Genomic DNA, 19301 nt, shown 5'->3' with positions numbered 1-19301 from the left:
TGGGCAACGCTGAGCTTGCTTGGCAGAAAGAATTTTCCTATGTCCCTGGAATTTGCGTAGACTTTGGACAATTCTTAAATCCAAGAAATTTTGAAATTCATCCCATGTACAGTCCAGTGACCTGTACATATTTCACACATTAATAACAAAAAGGACAAGAATGAACATTATTCTAAGAATATTCTTACATAGAACACACATTTCAACAGCATACCTGTGCACTTCTCTGCAAGCTCAGCCAGGAAGTCATCACGAAGTGCAGGATTCCAATCTTTAGTGTGGATTCGCAAAATCTTTTTGCGGTCCTGAAGAAAATACACAAGTAAAATTTCAATAACGGACTGACTTGAAATGAGTCATGTAAAAGATAAAGCATTCATTTTCAAACCAATATTTTAAACTTGCAATTACAAATACTATTTTTTAGTGGTTTCTTTAGCTCATCATACTTTGACAAATTATGAGGTATGTACAGGTCAAAGTGAAATAGAGTGAATATCAGATATCCTCAATTCTTTTTCTGACAACTAAACTGGAATACATCCTTTTGATTGATATGACTACTATATAGTGCCTATCCTCTGTCAGAAACTAACCTCAAAGCACTTTATGAACAAGGGGTCATTTGTATAACAGGCTGCTTACCACAATAAAGCTAAATGACAGCTCCCTTTATGCACTGATTATTCGTCATTCAGCCAGGCTACAGTCACATACACACACACACGTATAAAGGTGATTATTCACATACACACACATGTATATTGAGGTGATTTTACAACGATACACTGCCACGGACAACTCTTGTTGCTGCTGATCTTTACATACATGCTACATCCAAATGACCTGTGTCCAGACCACCACTCAAGGTCATGTAGACTTGAGAAAATTCTGGCAAGTGCATGATTCAAACAAATTTGCTCAGCTTCTCTCACTTCCTGACTGGATGCACTACCACCAGGCTACCACTCCACTATTACTTACTACATTAAATGACCACTGTTCTGCCTGCAAATAAAAAAAAAAGGAGAAAAAGAACACTATTCTCATTATTTGTTCTGTGCTTTTTTCCACCTGGATCTAAACCACACACCAACACCATTAACACATGCCTGATTCTCCTCCCAACAATACTGTCAGCAACAACTAACCTGCAGACTGGGCAGAGGAAAGTGGAACTCTTTATCGAAGCGTCCTGGCCGACGAAGAGCAGGATCAATGGAGTCAATGCGGTTGGTGGCTCCAATCACCACAATCTCACCACGAGCGTCAATGCCATCCATGAGAGCCAGTAGAGTGGACACAATGGAGCTGTGGATCTGGTCCTGACGGCTGGAGCGCACTGGGGCCAGGCCATCAATTTCATCAAAGAAGATAATGGACGGCCGCATCTCGTAAGCCTGTTAAGTACAGTAATGCAAAACAGGCCGCCAAGTCAGAAACCTTTTCACAACTCTGGCAAGCATTTAGCATGCTGCAGCTAATTCAGCTGGCATCTTGTGAGCCTGTTATGTACAATAACGTATAAAACAGACTGCTGAGACATCACAGCTCTTCAGAATTCAGGCAATCCCTTAATATGCTGTAGCCAAATTTATCCAAATAAAAACCACCAGTCATCATTTTGGCATCACTGTTAATTTGGAACAAACCAACACATCCTGCCCAATAGAGTAAGATTACATCATCGACAACAAGAGACAAGAACATGCCTAAAACCAGAGGTGCAATATTGTTTTAAACAAGATGACTGGAAAGAATTGAATTTTTCCTATTTTTATGCCAAATTTGGTGTTAACTGACAAAGTATTTGCACAGAAAATGGCAATGTTAAAGTTTACCACGGACACACAGACACACACACAGACAACCGAACACCAGGTTAAAACATATTCACTTTGCTTACACAAGTGAGTCAATGAAAGCTGAATCTGTAAACAAGTGACCAACCTTATCAAACAAGAGTCGCAGCTGTCGCTCTGCCTCACCAACCCACTTGCTCAGACAGTCTGCCCCTTTACGCATGAAGAATGCCACTTTCTGAGCTCCTCGACTGCACTCGTTGGCCAAGGCACGGGCCACCAATGTTTTGCCAGTGCCTGGAAACAATGTATCAACAGATTTAAACAACTTCTATATCATAAAGAACACAAAGTGTGTCAGCTTTAATTGTTAAGACTCTTTTTCACCAAATGACAGAAATAGGTGTTAAAAAAGATAAATAATCAATCAAATTTTATAAGTTGTTAAGACTTTTCTTAATAACTGTTAACTTACATTCCTCAGAACCTGTCATCTTTAAAAAATCAACAACAAAATTTTCTTATCAATCAAATTGCAAAATCAACAGCAAAAGAACTGAAAAATTTCTCTGCTTCTCATTCTGCACTTGGATATTAGCTCTCAAAATGAAATGGGAGGTCTTCTGGAGTTCCTACACTGGCCTGTACAGCTTGTCTTCAAAATTTGTTGTTGTTTTTTTAATAATAAGATATCCAAGCTAGCAGTTCACTGACTGCTCACTTGATTGTTGTTGTTTTTTGTTTAATCATGTACATTTACTGACTTATAATACAACTAATCTTCTTGCGTAAGAACCAGTATGAACATAAGCATGCTTGTGTAAATGCATGCAATCTCTTTGTATTTATATGTGAGATGTGAAATACCAAGAGTCATCTAATACCCTGAAAGAATCATAACAAACTTGTATTACCTGGTGGTCCATAGAAAAGCACTCCTCGAGATGGGGCAACTTTAAACTTCTCATAAAACTCTGGATAGAGGAGAGGGAAGACCACCATCTCTTTCAGTTTCATAATGTGCTCTTGCAGACCACCTACACTGTCAAATGTCACCTGAAAATAAGAACACAACTTGTTCAAAAATCCTTTCAACTTGAGAAAAGCTGGACATGAAAAAATTTAATAACAGACTTATCAAACTGAATGAATCCCAAACCAAGTGAACAATAACAATAACGTACTTGTGACCATTCAAAACCAGAATGTGTAATCAAATTCTTGTACATTAAAATCTGTTGAGTTTTTTGGGTTTTTTTTTAAAAAGTCATTTCAGGTGATCATCACAATATCAAAAACCTGCCTGTTCTTTTTCTCAGAACCGTTCCTCGTGAATCTTTGCAACCATAACCACAAACACACACACAAATTCTCACACATACATGGGTAGAGTTGCTAACCGATTTATCGATTTCCATGGGGTCAACATCAGCCAAACTGGCCCCAGTTCTCGCACGATCTTTCAGCACACGAGAGGAGGACAACATGTCAGCAGTGAAGTTGAGGGGGCAGATCCTGCACACACCACATTAACCTGTCAGTGCTCAAGGTTCTGACATTGCAACAAGGTGTCAAACTTTTCTGGCTAGAGAGTTATTTTGACTGCAAAACAGACCTGCCAACCTCAAAGACACATTTCAGTGATAGCAGCATTCTGTAAAAAGTGAAAAACAGCTTCTGAAACCCAGGAAACATAACCTATGAAAAAAATTGATACAAATTAATGAACAAAGAAAAAAAAATCAAATTCTCTTAAGTTACTCAAAAACTGTGGATTACAATTCACTTAACTCTGTTCAGTTTTTTCCCTTATTTTCAATCACCTGTGATCAATGGAGAATTCTCAGAAATCATCATATATAAAAACACCTTTTTGTTAATAAAAGCAATTGTTCACTAAAATAAACCTAAACAGTCCCATTTATCATGAAAAAAAGTATTATCTATCGAACATGGAGTCCCACAGGGATCTGTTTTAGGCCCAGTGCTCTTCACACTGTACACTGCTCCTCTCGCTGAAATTATCAACCGCCATAATATCAGTCATCATTCTTATGCTGATGACACTCAACTCCAGAAGAGTGATACCCCTGAAAAATTGTTGTCGCTCTTGCAAGAAACATCCAACTGCTTCCTGGACATTCAAAACTGGATGACTCGAAATAAGTTACAACTGAATGCGGACAAAACTGAAGCAATGATCATAGGAACTAAACAAAAACTGTCTTCCATCACAGTTGACACAATCAAACTTGGCAGTACATCCATCCCTCTTTCCACGTCAGTCAGGTGTTGTCCTTGACAATACACTGTCCATGCAAAAATTTATCAGTCAGACATGTCAGTCCTGCTACTGTCAACTGTGACGCATCAGTGCCGTCCGGAAATATCTGTCCACTGACGCAACATCTAGACTTGTCGTTTCTCTCATTCTCTCTCGCCTTGACTACTGTAACTCTCTATTGTCTGGTATGCCTGCTTCATCCATTCAGTCCCTTCAGCACATACAAAACTCTGCTGCCCGACTCGTCCTCAGAAAGAAAAGATCTGAGCACATCACTCCTCTTTTGCAACATCTCCACTGGCTCCCTGTCTCACACCGAATAAAGTACAAGATCAGCACTCTATGTTATAGATGCATTCACAAAACTGCCCCTTCCTATCTCTGCGGCTGCCTTCACCTCTACACTCCATCTCGCTCACTACGATCGGCCTCGGATCCACTCTGTTTACGCATACCCAGATTCAAACACTCGACTGTTGGCTGCCGTTCTTTCTCTGTTTCTGGACCTTGCGATTGGAATGAACTTCCTTTTTCGCTTCGTCAAGTCTCCACACTCAGCTCTTTCAAGTCTGGCCTTAAAACCCACCTCTTCCCAAAATAGCCTCCCTTGCCTGCCCTTCCTTGTCTTTAGTTCCTACAGTATTAGAGTTATGCATGCGTGTGAATGACTGGTGCGAAAGCGCTTTGATTTGTCTCTGCACAAGATCCAGCGCTATATAAATACCATTATTATTATCTAAAAAAAAAACAAACCTTGTCCTGAATCTACGCCGAAGGAGAAGATAGCCACATTCTTTCGCTTCCAACACCATATTGAATTTTGAAATTTAACCCAGCAAGTGCTCACCAATTTTTCCTGCACAATGACTTCAAACGACTCTTTCTCAGAAAACCAAGCCTTCAATAGCTCCCATAAAGAGACCTGGCAGCTACAAGATACCATGTTTGACAGTGATACAGACGAAAACCTTATCTACCTTCCTTGATTCCAGACCACAGCAGATGAAGCTATGCGCGAGTATTTCGTTTTCATCATTCAATCTCAGTCAACTAAAAATATTACCGTTGTGATACACAAATGATGAAAACTGGTCACTGGAAATTATGTGTCTTATTGATCATTTGACAGTCAATAACATATAAACATTCTGCTTCAACACATCACATGCTAGATCTAACAGAATGACCCAGTTTCTCCTTGCACATGAGCAAGTGCTTCACTATGAGAATTCAAGACAAACTAACTAATTGTATGAACTGTACTGATGTTGTGCTGGTTATAATCGTTTGTGTCCATAATTTATTCATTTTTCACATGACAGACTCTGTGTGTGTGTGTGTGTGTGTGTGTGTGTGTGTGTGTGTGTGTGTGTTACAGGAATGCAGGTTACAACAGGGAAGATCCAGTATCACAGAACCCTCTCACCCCTTTTGGGTTCTAGAGTCTACCTGCAGGATGTCAAAACAAGGGATGACATCAACCAATATTTGCAGTCAGTGGACATAATTTCTATGTAATGGGGAGACAACAAAACTCTCATTTCTGTCAGCAACATATGCAGCGAATAGATCCAGCTTTCTTCATCATAGATCAAAAGTTCTGGGAAAGTCTAGAAAAATCAATGTTAGACAGCCACAACTAGTCAAAGAAAATGAAAATATGGGTGGGGTGGACAAAAGTTATTAGTCAATCAACAAATACAATGCATTACACAAAACAAAGAAATGGTTGATTTTTTTTTTTTTTTCATTTCATAGACATTGCATGTGTAAATGCTTTTAATTTATTTCAAGATTTTTGAAAAAAAAAAAAAAAAAAAAAAAAAAAAAAAAAAAAAAAATCACCCTGACATTCCAGAATCACAGAGACATTATAGATACGGTCAGTTGGATTTTACTGAAGAGATGATTAGACAGCTTGCAAGTCTGGGTGAATATGAAAAAGTTCCAAAAAAATCTAATAAAATTGTATTCACAAAACATTCTATTTTCCTGTTAAAAAAAAAAGGAGAGAGAAAGAAAAAAGAAAAGAAAAAAAAAAAAGGAATTGTAAGAAAATGTCATGCATTGTTAAAGAAAGAAAGAAAGAAAGAAAAAATCCCAATGTGATGTGTTACCTGTGGAAACCACATGTGCTTTGTGGATAGCAAGAGCAGGAGCTGCCTTCTGAGTTTTCATAAAGGTAAGGTCATGCATGCATGTGTGGGACTCAAATGCAAGGATGATAGGGTAGGGGAAGGGTCTGTTTTTTGCTCGTTTTTCTTCTACCAGTAAGTGATAACTTCTGAAACAAGTATACTCAGTTTGTTATTGCAGGGAAAATTCAGAATGGAAGGGTGATGACTTTTAAAAGTGATATGTATCGGTTTGTTTGTCCCTCACATTTTCTTTCACAGTTTCTTCCTCAGGATGATTTCTGCAATTCTTTATTTGCCAATATATACTTTTAAAAATAGATTTGTAAAAACAAATTGGTTTCTTCTTGACAGTCTCTTCACAACCCATGTGTATCCAAAGAACCAAAGCATCTGTTTCCATTGTTGGAACAGGTGGGGGGAGTGGTTGGTCTATTTTTAGCAAAAATATCAACAAATATATTGTTAAAAAAAAGGAGAAAAACTGACAGTGGTTTGTGAATTCTTTAGATTTTTTTTTCATTGGGATGCTACATTAGTGTTTACATTTTTGTAACACTTGTGTTTTTTCTGCAAAACAAGAAGTCTGTTGTGGTGTACATGACTTATGTGATTTGTAGTAATCAATCAGGAAATATAGTCATGTTTTTATTCATAGCACTTAACATGTACTTTTTTTTTTTTTTTTTTTTACACAGTACTGTGAATTTAGTTTCAGATGAAAGAAAATGATTGCTTTCTCAATAAAAGTTAAAACTATACCTTGAACCCAATATCTTGGATTTTTTGTTTAGTGAGAATGTGAAAAATACTGAAAATACTCAAAATTTTATATTTTTAACAAGAGGTCAAAGGTCATCAAAATGACTGTTCCACCAGCATCTTTTTTTTAAATATTATATTTTGAAAGTTTGTTTTATTCTGATGACATTAATATATTATACTTCCAGTTTGGTTCATACATGCACATTTTAGAAGCATTTTAAAACTGCTGCATAGTTACTGCTAAAAAAAAGTGAAAACTCCAAAACTGTTGAGAGTTAAGCAAATAGGAGTGGTTTGCTGCTCTCACTAAAAAAAAAAAACAAACAAAAAAAAACAACCACACCCAGTTTTCCCAGTGAATAAAATCTCATAAAACGTGTTGGATAAAACAAGTATTTTAGTATTAAGAATAAAGTTTTTATACTATACCAATTATCAAAAGGTTTCAAGAGTATCAAATTTGGTTTAAAATGTAATAAAAATATAGCATGCCTGCACAAAACACAGATGGGTTATTCATTTATTGACTCCTACTGACTGGAATGCATGTATATGGATTAAAATGCTATCGATTACTATATCAAAAGACAGAGTAACATAGAGACAGGGGAGAAAAAGTGAAGGAGGGAGGAGAGACCAGGTATAATCAGAGAACAAAGCTAGTCGCTTGGACAACTATGTTATGATTTAGCCCTGAACTATCACAAGTAGAAACAGACTGCACTGTGGTGGGCAGAACATATATGACAAGGTGAAACATGCAAGAAGCTAACTATTTCCCCCTTCCTTTTAGCATACCTGGACCTGGCTTTGACCATGCTTTTGGCTTTCCTGCGGCTGAAGCGCTGTTCATCGGAGGTCTCTGTTCCACTGTCTGAGTCTGAGGAAGTGGAACTTGAGCTTCCGTGAAATGCTTCACGTTTCCTGAAAAATTTGACCCCACATAAAAATACATATTTCATCAAAGGGATCCACCTACCCATAATTAAAAAAGAAAAGAAAAAAAGCGTTAAAACATAATTCTAAACTTTCAAGAAGTACATATCTTTTTACTTTTAAATTTGTTTTAAAAAAACTTAACAGCAATCTCCACTAAAACTTGTGTCTCCTTGTGACAAAGGTTTACCTGCCACAGCACTAAAATAAAAAATCAATTTGTATATAACACAGGAAAGTGATGAAACCTTTTTCTTTCTTTCTTTTTTTTTTTTTTTTTAACATCATTAAGCCATCTTCAAGACCAAAGATGCTGTAATCCATGTCAGCATTTGATAGTTTACAATAACATGAACAGACCCAGCAAGCATCATCCCCCCCCCCCCCCCCCCCCCACCAAAACAGAGAACAGCTGTGAAATGAAAAATGTCAAACTCAAGTAAAAAGACAACGAAAATATGCCCTCATCCAACCCTTCACTCATAAATTATAAAGAGGAGGAAAAAAAAAAGCAAAAAAAAAAGCCAAACTGTCATTTCATAACAAGGTAAATCCACGGAATCCCATACCTCATGCTGGGTCTACGGTGTGCAGGGGAACAGTATGCAGACTGTTTTGGTACCCGTCTCCTTGGTGGGGAAGAGTCCCGATGGAACAACGACTGTTGTTTGTTTCTTTTCTTTCCCTCTGCTCAAATGGAAAAAAAAAATTCTGATGACTATCACTAAGATAAGAAACAATGAGGAAAACATTTCTGATTTAATGACAATATTTTACACAACAGAATGAAGAATAGTACAACTTTGTTTTGTAACCTTTTCAAAGATAAATCATTTTCAAACAGCAAACAAGACTCCAATTCAAGCCCATTTCTTGTCTTGATTTCACTTTGCAAAACACATGAAACTTCCTTTCAGCTCCTCATCCCACTGTTGTTTCCATGTCATCTGAAGTTGAGTTTGCCAGTGGAGTCTGAAGCACATTCGGGTAACATGCTGTAAAAGATGATCCACAGAGCAAATCTGGGAGATGTATTCTTGTACCTGTACCTTTTGATTGCATAGCAGTTCACAATTACATGCACTGGTAACTTCTGATTTACAGACAGATCATCTGAATGCTCAGCTGTCACTGCTGATTCGCTGGATACATGTATAAAATGAAGAGCTGAAGAAGTGCCCAGCACTTAATGGTGGGAACAGCGTTTAAATATAAAAAATCTTTCTGGTGTATCAGTTTTTAGGACTGGCCAACAAGAGCGAATAAAAGGACTGTAGCTTCAATGATTTATACAGTTTAATATATTACCGTAAAAAATGCCAAATACATGTTTGAAAAAAGAAAAATAATGCCAAAAGAAAAAAAGAAGAAGAAAAAAAAGGGACTTATGAAGTGTTATGACCAGTCTTTGCAGTGCAATGCATAGGATACTTCAGAATCAACAGAGCTGGATTTTTTTTTTTTTTTTTTTAAATCAGATGAAACAGATTACCTATTGCTGGAGCAATGTACAGCTGTGTCCTTGGTTTATGTTCTCTCAGTGAGTATGAGCGTCTCTGCTTATTTCCATCCCCAGATTCGTTCTTTTCATCATCATGAGTACCATCTGAAAATAACCAAAAAAAATTTCTGAAGTCATGTAACGGTTAGATACTGCGAATAACTAGGGAGAAAAGAAATCAGGTTATCAACAACCATACAAGTTCAGAGTAAAAGAAAAAGAAAAAAAACATAAGCAAAAAAATTTTAAATATAAAATAAAACAAAGTAAAACAAAGTTATTGGGTGTCCATCTGACGAATGATAACAAAAAGAAGTAAAGTTAAAACTATAGACATACTCATACCTGAATTTGATGCAGAATTCTCTTGTCTGTCATCATCTGTCTTTTTGGTGCGTGCTCTCTTCACACGACTGTACATGTCCTCAAACTCCTGAAACATCACAGAAAAAAATTTAAATTACATTCATACATGTATACACTCAAAATAAAACAAATGCTTTCAAGAATGCATGTACATATGATAGTCGTGTCCAACAATGACCATCAGAACAGCAGAGGAAGCAACTGCTGTCCCAACTATTTGGGCTAGAATTTGATTAAGTGGAGAGTGTCTTGCCCAAGTTATATCCCCACTCTCTCAGCCAAGAGGGTTTTAGGACAGTCGGCACTGGAATGGTTCCCAAAGGCCAAAAAGCCCCCAAGACAGCACTAAAAGCCAGTGCAATCTTGCCTCCTACTTTGAGAGTCATAGTCCATCACAACAGACTATGCACACACATGCACATTCATACAAACATATATGAAAACACATACATTCAAACAAAAACTCAAGATTCCACTCCAAAAAATAAAACTGCTGTATCAAAGTACCTAGCAGCCCAAATCTGAAAAAGTGCAAAATCTAGCAAACAGATCATTTCACTTTGACTCCAATGATGTGTTTTCATAATGAAGCAAGGTCTATCTCCAAATTTTTCTGCCCAAAGGATAACCATTTTAAACCCGCATGTTTTTTTTCCACCTCTTTCAATCACACTAACAGAACAACAGCTATCTTACCAATGAGAAAAAAACCGTAAGATACCTAAAAATGGTCGAGCATTGCGTATAAATATACGTACACATTTACTTCAAAAAGATTCAACTTCACTTACCTCACTGGAGTTATCTAGTTCACCAGAGCGACATCTTTTTCCTTTGTCAAAGTGTCTGTCTGGACATTCTTTGTCTTCACCTCGTGTGGAGCCACGAAATCTGAAAGGTTTTCGTCTCAGACGGGAGCTTCGTCTCACAGCGCTGTTGTTCAGGTCTTCTTCATCATGATCTTCATCAACATCTTCTCTGGTGTGGTCTTCATCATCATCATCATCATCATGCTGATTGCTGAGCTCTTTAGCCCGTGACTTGTGACTCTCCTTGCTCTTTGTTCTATGCCAGTGACTGCTCTCTGTCTGGTCTTCTTCATCAGAACTGTGTTGTGATGGTATTCGTCGGCGATGAGTTTTACGTCTTGGTACATCGTAGTCATCTTCATTTAACATTCTTGAGTGGCGCCTCGAAGTCATTTCTGCGACAATGCACATTAATATCATAGCTGAAATTACAAATTACAATTTTCTCCTCTCTCTTTTTTTTTTAACATACAAAACTTAATTTGTGATAAAATGCTCATATATCATCTTCCACCTTTCATTCAGCTTCAAAAATACCAGTCCACAGTTGTAAAACTCAAGAAAAGACTGAGGCATAGGAATCAATCAGTGGGGAAACAAATATCTAAACAAATGAGATATTTTTAAATCAATAATTTTTACAAGAAAATCAGTTTAATCTAGCATATTACCATGATGTGCTGGTGCCCTATTGTAAAATATCATGATGAAAAATGTATGCTTAATCAAATAAGGATTTATGACTTTTACTTATGCTGGACATCTTCACTGTTTCTGACAAAAATAAATACTGTGAACCCTTGTTAAAACAGGTAGAAAAATACAATATCCATTCAAGTAGAAACAGGTGGAAGCTGCATTACCCAAAGGCAATGAACCCTGTTGCAAATCATAAATGATACCTATAAATGTATAATCAGATATATTTCTTTTAAACCTAAGCATCTAAAAATATTTAACTCATAAAGTCATATACAGTCTCTCATTCTCTTGGTTTTTTTTGTCTCCAGTTTTGCAACTTACCATCATCAGATGAGTCTGCAAAGACATAGTTGTATGACCTGCTGAAAAAAGACATACACGAACAAAAAGTCAATTCCTCATCATTGCAATAATGTGTAAGAATAAAACATTACACTGATAATAGCCAACAGATTCAAACATCTGATCTCTACTTCTTTGAAATTTGTTTCACTATGGCAGTACAAACTAAAGCAGAAATTGAATAACTTGGTGTCAAGGCATACAAAGTAAATTACATTTTTTTTAAATTGTTCAACACTTATCTGGTTGTCTATTTGTGTTCTTTTGCATGCCACAGAATTAACACTTTTTTGTCTTCTGTCAGTGTGCCACAGACTGACAGAGTTGTCAAGGGCAAATAAATATGACAGAAAAAAGAAGTATTTACTACTAGTACTACTGTACTTTCTCAACACATTACTCAAGCTTCTGTGAAATTGGTTTAACAATGAAATGCTTATACTACAGTTGTACAACAGAAATTTCACACTGAGGTACCTGGGTCCTGTCCTTGGACGAAGCCTTGATTCAACTATTTTCTCCTCGAAAACTGAGCGATTTTTCCTCTGATAGACAACACCACTCTGATCACTTTCATGACCCTGCAAAAAAACAAAACCCACTGATAACAAAGAATACCAGTAATTCACAATAATTCAATGGACTTAAGACAGGTATACTATCATACAGGAAAGCAAACAGTATTTTTCTAATAGTTCTAACAACTGTAGCAGTGTACAGGATGTAAATGAAGATGTGTACAACTGTGCACACGGATTTGACTATACAGCATGCTAAATAACTGCACACTCACATAATGTGAAATCATAAATCACAACTCCAAATATAAGTAAACTTTTTGTGCTTTTCCAGCTAGGTTCTCTCCATTTTCTTCATAAATTACACATGTATTTGCTTGTGAAAGCTGCTCATGTTTTGATTTTAACCCATTTTCTCTTCAGTAACTCAACTGGTTATGGTCCTACCTGCATTAGTGCTTTTAAAATACCACTTCCCATCTGCAGGGATGTGAAAGGGACTGAATAATAAAATTTTAAAAAAAGGTGTACTGTAGTGGGGGAGGGGGCTGTGAAAGCCCCTCATGTTATGGAAAGGTGACACCTCAGTCACTGGAGGGTCTGAGGGCGAAGGCCCCCTGAAGCTGACAAAGAAAGTAAACAGACCCCAAGAGCAGTGCCGGAATCACCAATGTTTTCTTGTTCTGCTGAGGTCAATAAACCTTTTTTTTAAATGACAGAAAACACACAAAAGAGAACACTGATTCCTATAAGCCCAAAATTGGGTATAAAACAAAATATAATTATTTTCTGCTCATAATGGTAATTTATCTTTAGTACTTCTGCTATAGATCCCTATCTACATAACATATATATACTAACAGCAGCCATCAAGTGTATCAGCATCATTGGCTGATGTAACTGATAAGCACACAAAAATGCATTGTCAAATGATGCAGTTTTTGTTGCATATTGACCAATAGCCACAGTGGCTAGACAAGGACAGAAACTATCAAAAAGTCTCTGTGTGTGTGTGTGTGTGTGTGTGTGTGTGTGTGTGTGTGTGTGTGTGTGTGTCTATATATGCACGTACACCTGTGTGCCTATCTATGTGCATGTCTGTGTGTGTTAGTCACTTAGAGTGCGTCTTCCCACACCACGGAACATTGGTAAACATACGCTTCTGAGGACAGGATAATCAGTTTTTGTTTGCTTGTTTTTAATTCAAAGCGCGTTTGTTATTTTCAATTCAAAGTGCGCTAGATTTCGTCAAAATGACTCAGAATTAACTCTCAGCCCGATCTAAGTAATGCATAATATTTGGCACAGGAGTTGGTTCAATCAACACACAGCAGATTAGAAACAGGCCTGTGTGGCAATTTTGTTTCTTTTTTTCCTGATTTTTTTTTTCTTCAGATACATCGGCAGTAATGTTGCAAAAGCCGTTGTCAGCAACAGCAGACCTAAGATTCACCCCCTTCCCTTGCTAATTTCTCTCCGGATTTGCAAAGATCTTGGGAATGGCCTCTGAGGCTTTTCTGCAGCAGTGACACCTGACATGTTTTTTGTTGTTTAAAAAAAAAAAAAAAATGGAAACGTGCATTTTCCACGTAGCTCTCACATCCCTGCATCTGCTGACATGTTTGTCCACCCATGATAGATTCCCAGACAGCAGCCGTGTCACAAAATCCATCCCTACAGGTCAACTGTCCACAAACAACAGAGTGGAGGCATGTACACGGCTTCATGCAACACAGACTGAATACCATAGAAGAGCTGTCTACACACACAGTCATCCTGAAAGACTGCAAATCAGTGCTGCAATCTCCTCGCAAGAGAAGAGAGCCAGATCATGCAAGACAATAGGCAGGCACTGGGGAGCCAGAGGACAGTGCTGATCCTCCAGTGGACACTATCACACTTTGGAGTCAGCGGAAATGAGGAGGCTGACAGGCTGTCAAAGGTGAGCAACAAAATGGAACAGACTGTCCATCCTATCTCCTACAGAGAAGCATGAGCAATCCTGAACAGCCAGTTCAGAGAGCAATGGAGAAACAAACACCAAGCTGGATCGGGTGAGGATGCTCTCTGGACTTAAAACAGAGCACAGCAACTGAGCAAGTAGTCCTTTTCCGACTGAGAACTGGACATTATAGGATCCTCTCCCATCTCTACATACTGAGACTGTCCCTAACTGATGAGTGCCCATGTGGCACAGGTTTGCAGACATCAGAGCATTTGCTACAGTTCTGCACAGCTTTTGGTGCACTGAGGAGGAAACCCTGGCTCTATGTGGTGGAACTCCACGAGCTCTGGGGACCACCTGCTGCACTGCAGACTTCGCACTGCAGACCAGGGACCATCTGACAGCATGACCTGGGGAACGCGGAAGAAGTAGTCCACCCATGAAAAATGGTGCCTTCCTAAGTTAGTATGCCACCCTTGACCACTATCACAATATGTCCAGAAGTCTCTATAATAAAGTATCTTTTACATTCATAAATGCATACGCAGTGGGATTCATTAAAAATTTATAATGCATTATTGCAGTGTGATGATATTACTATTAGTACCTCTGTTGAGAGCACTGCATGATCTATCTTCCACGCTTTTCATGTCCAAAGCCCTCTCACTCAGTGATCAGTAATGTGGTCATTTTATATATTTACTGACAGAAAAAAGTACTAAAAGTACTAAAACCAAACTGTGAATGATACTGCACTGATATTATACTTTTAGTCTGCCAGTTAACTGTATTTTTGTTGGTCACACTTGCTGTCACATTTCATCACAAAAATCATGGGAAGTTCAAAGATTTTGCAATAATTTTTGTTTAAATTTAACACACAAAAAAGCACATATCATTAGAGAGACAGACAGAAAGAAAAAGAAAATGTGTGCATGAGTGAACACCTTAAAAATGGTTCAAATCATGAACTGAAATAACCAAGTCACACAGGAGGAAGGAGCAAACTTTGTAAATATATGAAGGCTTTTGTTATTTGAAATTATTGCTGACTGCAGAGGATCATATCACATCAAAGAAATAAACAATTAAATGAAAAATGCAACTGTGTAACAAAAAACCATGTCACCTCAAAAAACAAACACACAAATGAATGGGCATGAAAATGTATTGATTTTAAAGCAAGAGATCTCACATGCTCACTATGTACTAGTAGTAGTAGTAGTAGTAGTAGTAGTAGTGTAGGGACTGGCATTTGACTGCCTAGGCCTCACAGCCTTTTTTATGTCCCATTTAATATCGGTCTCCTTTTATTTGTGGGATACATGTTTTCTTTTACATGTTCTGTAAATCACTCATCAAAGTCAGTAAATTTTTCTTTTAAATTGATGTTCATGTGAAGGAGATTTTTGAACACATTAGTATTTTGTGCAAGTTTAGTTTCGATTGGAAGTGCATTCTATATTTGTGCAATTCTATTAGCGAATGAATTTTTCCTTACGTTAGTATTACAGTGCTCTTTACAAATTTTCATCATTGCATTTCTTGTACTCTCATAATCTGACATTCTAAAAATATTATTCACACTGACTTCATTATGGCAATTTAACATTTTGTATGTTTCTATTAAATCCCCCCACCCCCCTGCCTTCTTCCCTTTAATGAATGCAGATTTAAGTATATAAGTCTCTGCTGATAGCTCATAGATTTGCATTCTTTTAATATTTTAGTTGGCCTTCTCTGTACCCTTTCTATAGCTACAGATTCGCTCTTGAGGTATGGGTGCCACACAATATTACCATATTCCACTTGTGATCTAACTAATGCTTTATACAGTTTAAGAAATATATCTTTATTTAAATAGGTAATGTTCTCTTAATTATTCCCATCATCTGGTTGGCTTTATTTATTATATTCTGTATATGTATGTCAAAAGATAGTTTATTATCAAAAATTATTATTATGCCAAGATCTTTCTCACTTTGACATTTTTCAATGTCCTGTGTGGTGTCCTCTAATATCATATGGTATTTGTTTTCTGGATTTTTTCTTCACATGTGCATTACTTTACACTTTGATATGTTAAAATGTAGATTCCATCTATCAATCCAGTCTTGTAACTTGTATAAGTCCTTTTGTAGTGTGTATTATTTTGTGCACTGCCTTAAAGTTTAGTATCATCAGCAAATATTTTGCATTTGCTTTCTATACTTTCAGGAAAGTCATTTATGTATATTGCAAAAAGCACTTGACCAAGTATGCTACCTTGTGGTATACCACTAAAAACATTTTCGTTTGTTGACTTGTTGACATTTTTTCTCCAATTCTAACTGCCTGTGTTCTTTCTGACAAGAAGTTTTCTGTCCAGTTCAGTATGCTTCCAGTAATACCATATGAAGCTAATTTTAATCAAAGTCTTTGATGTGGTACAGAGTCAAATGCTCTTCTAAAGTCTAAATAAATTATGTCTACAGGTTTACCCATATCTACCATTTTTGTGAGATCTTCAATTACTTCTAAGACCTGTGTTGTACACGATCTTCTCTGTCTAAAACCATGTCAAAAACCTATGCACCTGTAAACTGTTCAACGTATTTTATCACAGGAAGGCCAACTGAGAGAGAAGAAGACTTTATGTGTCTGCAAGACAACACATGAGGGACATTGAATCATTTACTAAAATCACAAAAGGCACACATGAAAATGATGAATGGAAAAAATGAAAGAGGTGTGAATTCTTCAAAATATCATAAACAGAACAAATATTAATGGGCATGAAAACATGTTCTTTTACACCAATGGACCCCACATGCTCACACAACAGTTGTAAAAACAACATAGATCTATGTAAGTTATAAACCTGTTTTTGTCAAAGAAAGGCATAATGAAAGAGTCACCGAAAAAAATAATGAAATAGAAAATTGAATATACAGAGAATGTGAGTCCAAAATAGTGTTGAAACTAATGCTGATGAAGAAAACTACTGAAAATGGTTGGTTCACTGTTTATAGAAAAACAATTACACAAGTTTTCCATTATGCAGCAACAGCCAATATTAATTATCCACGAAAAGAATGCGTCCACATCGCCAGGGTATCAAGGATATAACGATTCTACAAAACTAGAGTCAACAAACAGATGTGGTTTCTCTAATCTGAGCGAGGGAAATCTGCGGGGAAAAAAAAAGTTTTCCACAACACTGATGTCTGCGGGATTTGCAGTCATCTGTGTTGCGAACCATGATCAATACCGCCTAGACGAAATGGTCGAGTGTGTTCGATCCCCAAATGCAAGTTTCATACATCATATAAAATAATAATTTAATAAGATTGCTTTTTTATTCCTCTTCAAAATGCATTAATTCTGAACATCAGAACTTATAGGATCTGAGCCTTCAGTCACCTGTTGACGTGCTCACAATAATCTGTCGGCCATTACGCGCCAACGTCTGGACGGGCGAGTAGTGGGGAAAATAAAAACTGGCATCAGTACTTACGTCGAATTCTACTGCACTGGATCTGGATTTCCGAGATTTTCTGTCTTCCAATGACAAAAATATGGGCGGAGAGTTAACCTCAACGTCCCCGCTATGCCTTGTATGCACCATTCTCCTCTCTCATGTATTCACCAACCCTTCCCGTTGAGAACCGTTTCTCCCGTCCAGCCAAATGACTGCTTCTCTTTGTTAACTCCCTTGAAAATATAGTTCTTAACATTTAACCTTACCACTTCGTTGAACATTAATTGTTGATTGAATGATTATTAAATTTGATTGTATACATGTTGAAGAGTACGGATCGTGCAAAATATTTGTTTCTCGTGAAACAGAAAAGCCTGACAGGTCACAATTGCTCCCAAACACAAGGGCAAATATAAACTGGGCGGGAATGTGTTGTTCATTCATCAGACGAATTCAAAAATAATTTTCAGTGCTGTCGGTCAAACTACAGACATGTTTAGTAAAATTTGAACCAGAGACAAAACTTTCCTGTTTCAAAATAATGACCCACCGATCACTTATGTAGGGAAACTATGAGATTTCTTTGTTTGTTGTGTGTCGATGACCCCGGAAGTATTTTGTGCTACACGCCTGGGCCAGTCACTACGCGTGTAATTGTCGAGTTTGGGCAAGACTTTTGACGGCTCTGCAACTTACATTGAATTAGTTTTGTTTGTTTTCCCACAGAGTGTATTTTTTAGAATAAAATGAACGAATACAGGCTATCCAATATCAGCAAAGTTCTTTTGTGAATGCAATTTGATGTTGTCCAACAAACCCACGTTGCTTGCTGGCAAAGCTTCGGCTGAACGTGCCTTCAAACACGTGTGTCGTTTTTTTTCACGAAGAAGAGGTGACCTTTGAGCAACATGGTCAAACATACACCTCAGTGGTCTGCCCTTTCCGATGCGTTGAATGTGCACATAATGTACACGTGTTGTAGACGAGGTGTGTGTGTTTACCACGGACGAATCATCGTCCGTGGTGTTTACCCATCCTGCTCTCTCTCTCTCTCCTTTGTTTCCCCATTTATTTATTTTTCTTAAGGAGGCCGGGAAACTTGCGTGTACTCGTGTGTGTGTGTGTGTGTGTTGAACAAAAATGTGCGTTGGCTCCATGCAAAACAGACATTTTTTATTGTTAATGTTTATGTTTGAAGAAACGAAATCCCATACTTAGCTTCAACTGCACCGTCGTGACGGAGTCAAGTTCTTTTTTTTTCTGCTTCCTCTTCTTCTTCTCCGGATAATAAGTGTGTGTGTGTGTGTGTGTGAGAGAGAGAGAGAGAGAGAGAGAGAGAGAGAGCCGGAGACATTAAGTGTGAACCACCGTTTTATTTATTTGATTTAACTGATTTCTTTTTTTCGGTATACAGTATATATAGTCACTTTCAGTGCACGGACACTGATTTTGGCCCAAGCTATAACATCACACACACTGTGTCACACACACACACACAGGCCGGTGTCACCAGCACACACTGTGACACACACACACACACTCCGTCGGCTCACACACACACACACCGGCACACACACACACACACACACACACACACACTGACACACACACACACACACACACACACACACACACACACACACACACACACACACACACACACACCGTGACACACACACACACACGCACACTGACGGACACTGACACACACACATTCGGACACACAGCACACACCG

At 37.7% G+C, this 19301-nt stretch overlaps 1 protein-coding gene across 1 annotated transcript in view; it reads right to left on the bottom strand.

Moving 5' to 3' along the window:
• The window catches only part of LOC143280281 (uncharacterized), an 89570-nt gene extending 71813 nt beyond the window's left edge, over positions 1–17757 (bottom strand). The window contains exons 1-13 of the mRNA XM_076584911.1: positions 17602–17757; positions 12120–12223; positions 11622–11662; positions 10581–10993; positions 9769–9856; positions 9415–9528; positions 8492–8609; positions 7785–7910; positions 3203–3317; positions 2717–2858; positions 1951–2099; positions 1152–1400; positions 215–305 (exon numbers count right to left, since the gene is read on the bottom strand). Of these exons, the coding sequence (XP_076441026.1) occupies positions 215–305; positions 1152–1400; positions 1951–2099; positions 2717–2858; positions 3203–3317; positions 7785–7910; positions 8492–8609; positions 9415–9528; positions 9769–9856; positions 10581–10993; positions 11622–11662; positions 12120–12223; positions 17602–17712 (1861 nt within the window). The 5' untranslated portion in view covers positions 17713–17757. The remainder of the gene's footprint in view (positions 1–214; positions 306–1151; positions 1401–1950; positions 2100–2716; positions 2859–3202; positions 3318–7784; positions 7911–8491; positions 8610–9414; positions 9529–9768; positions 9857–10580; positions 10994–11621; positions 11663–12119; positions 12224–17601) is intronic.
• Between the last annotated feature and the right edge of the window lie 1544 nt (positions 17758–19301).

This window comes from Babylonia areolata, chromosome 3, assembly GCF_041734735.1.
Source record: "Babylonia areolata isolate BAREFJ2019XMU chromosome 3, ASM4173473v1, whole genome shotgun sequence".
NCBI lineage: Eukaryota > Metazoa > Mollusca > Gastropoda > Neogastropoda > Buccinidae > Babylonia > Babylonia areolata.
The sequence above is the reverse complement of the archived record's forward strand: the minus strand, read 5'-3'. Positions and strand labels throughout refer to the sequence as shown.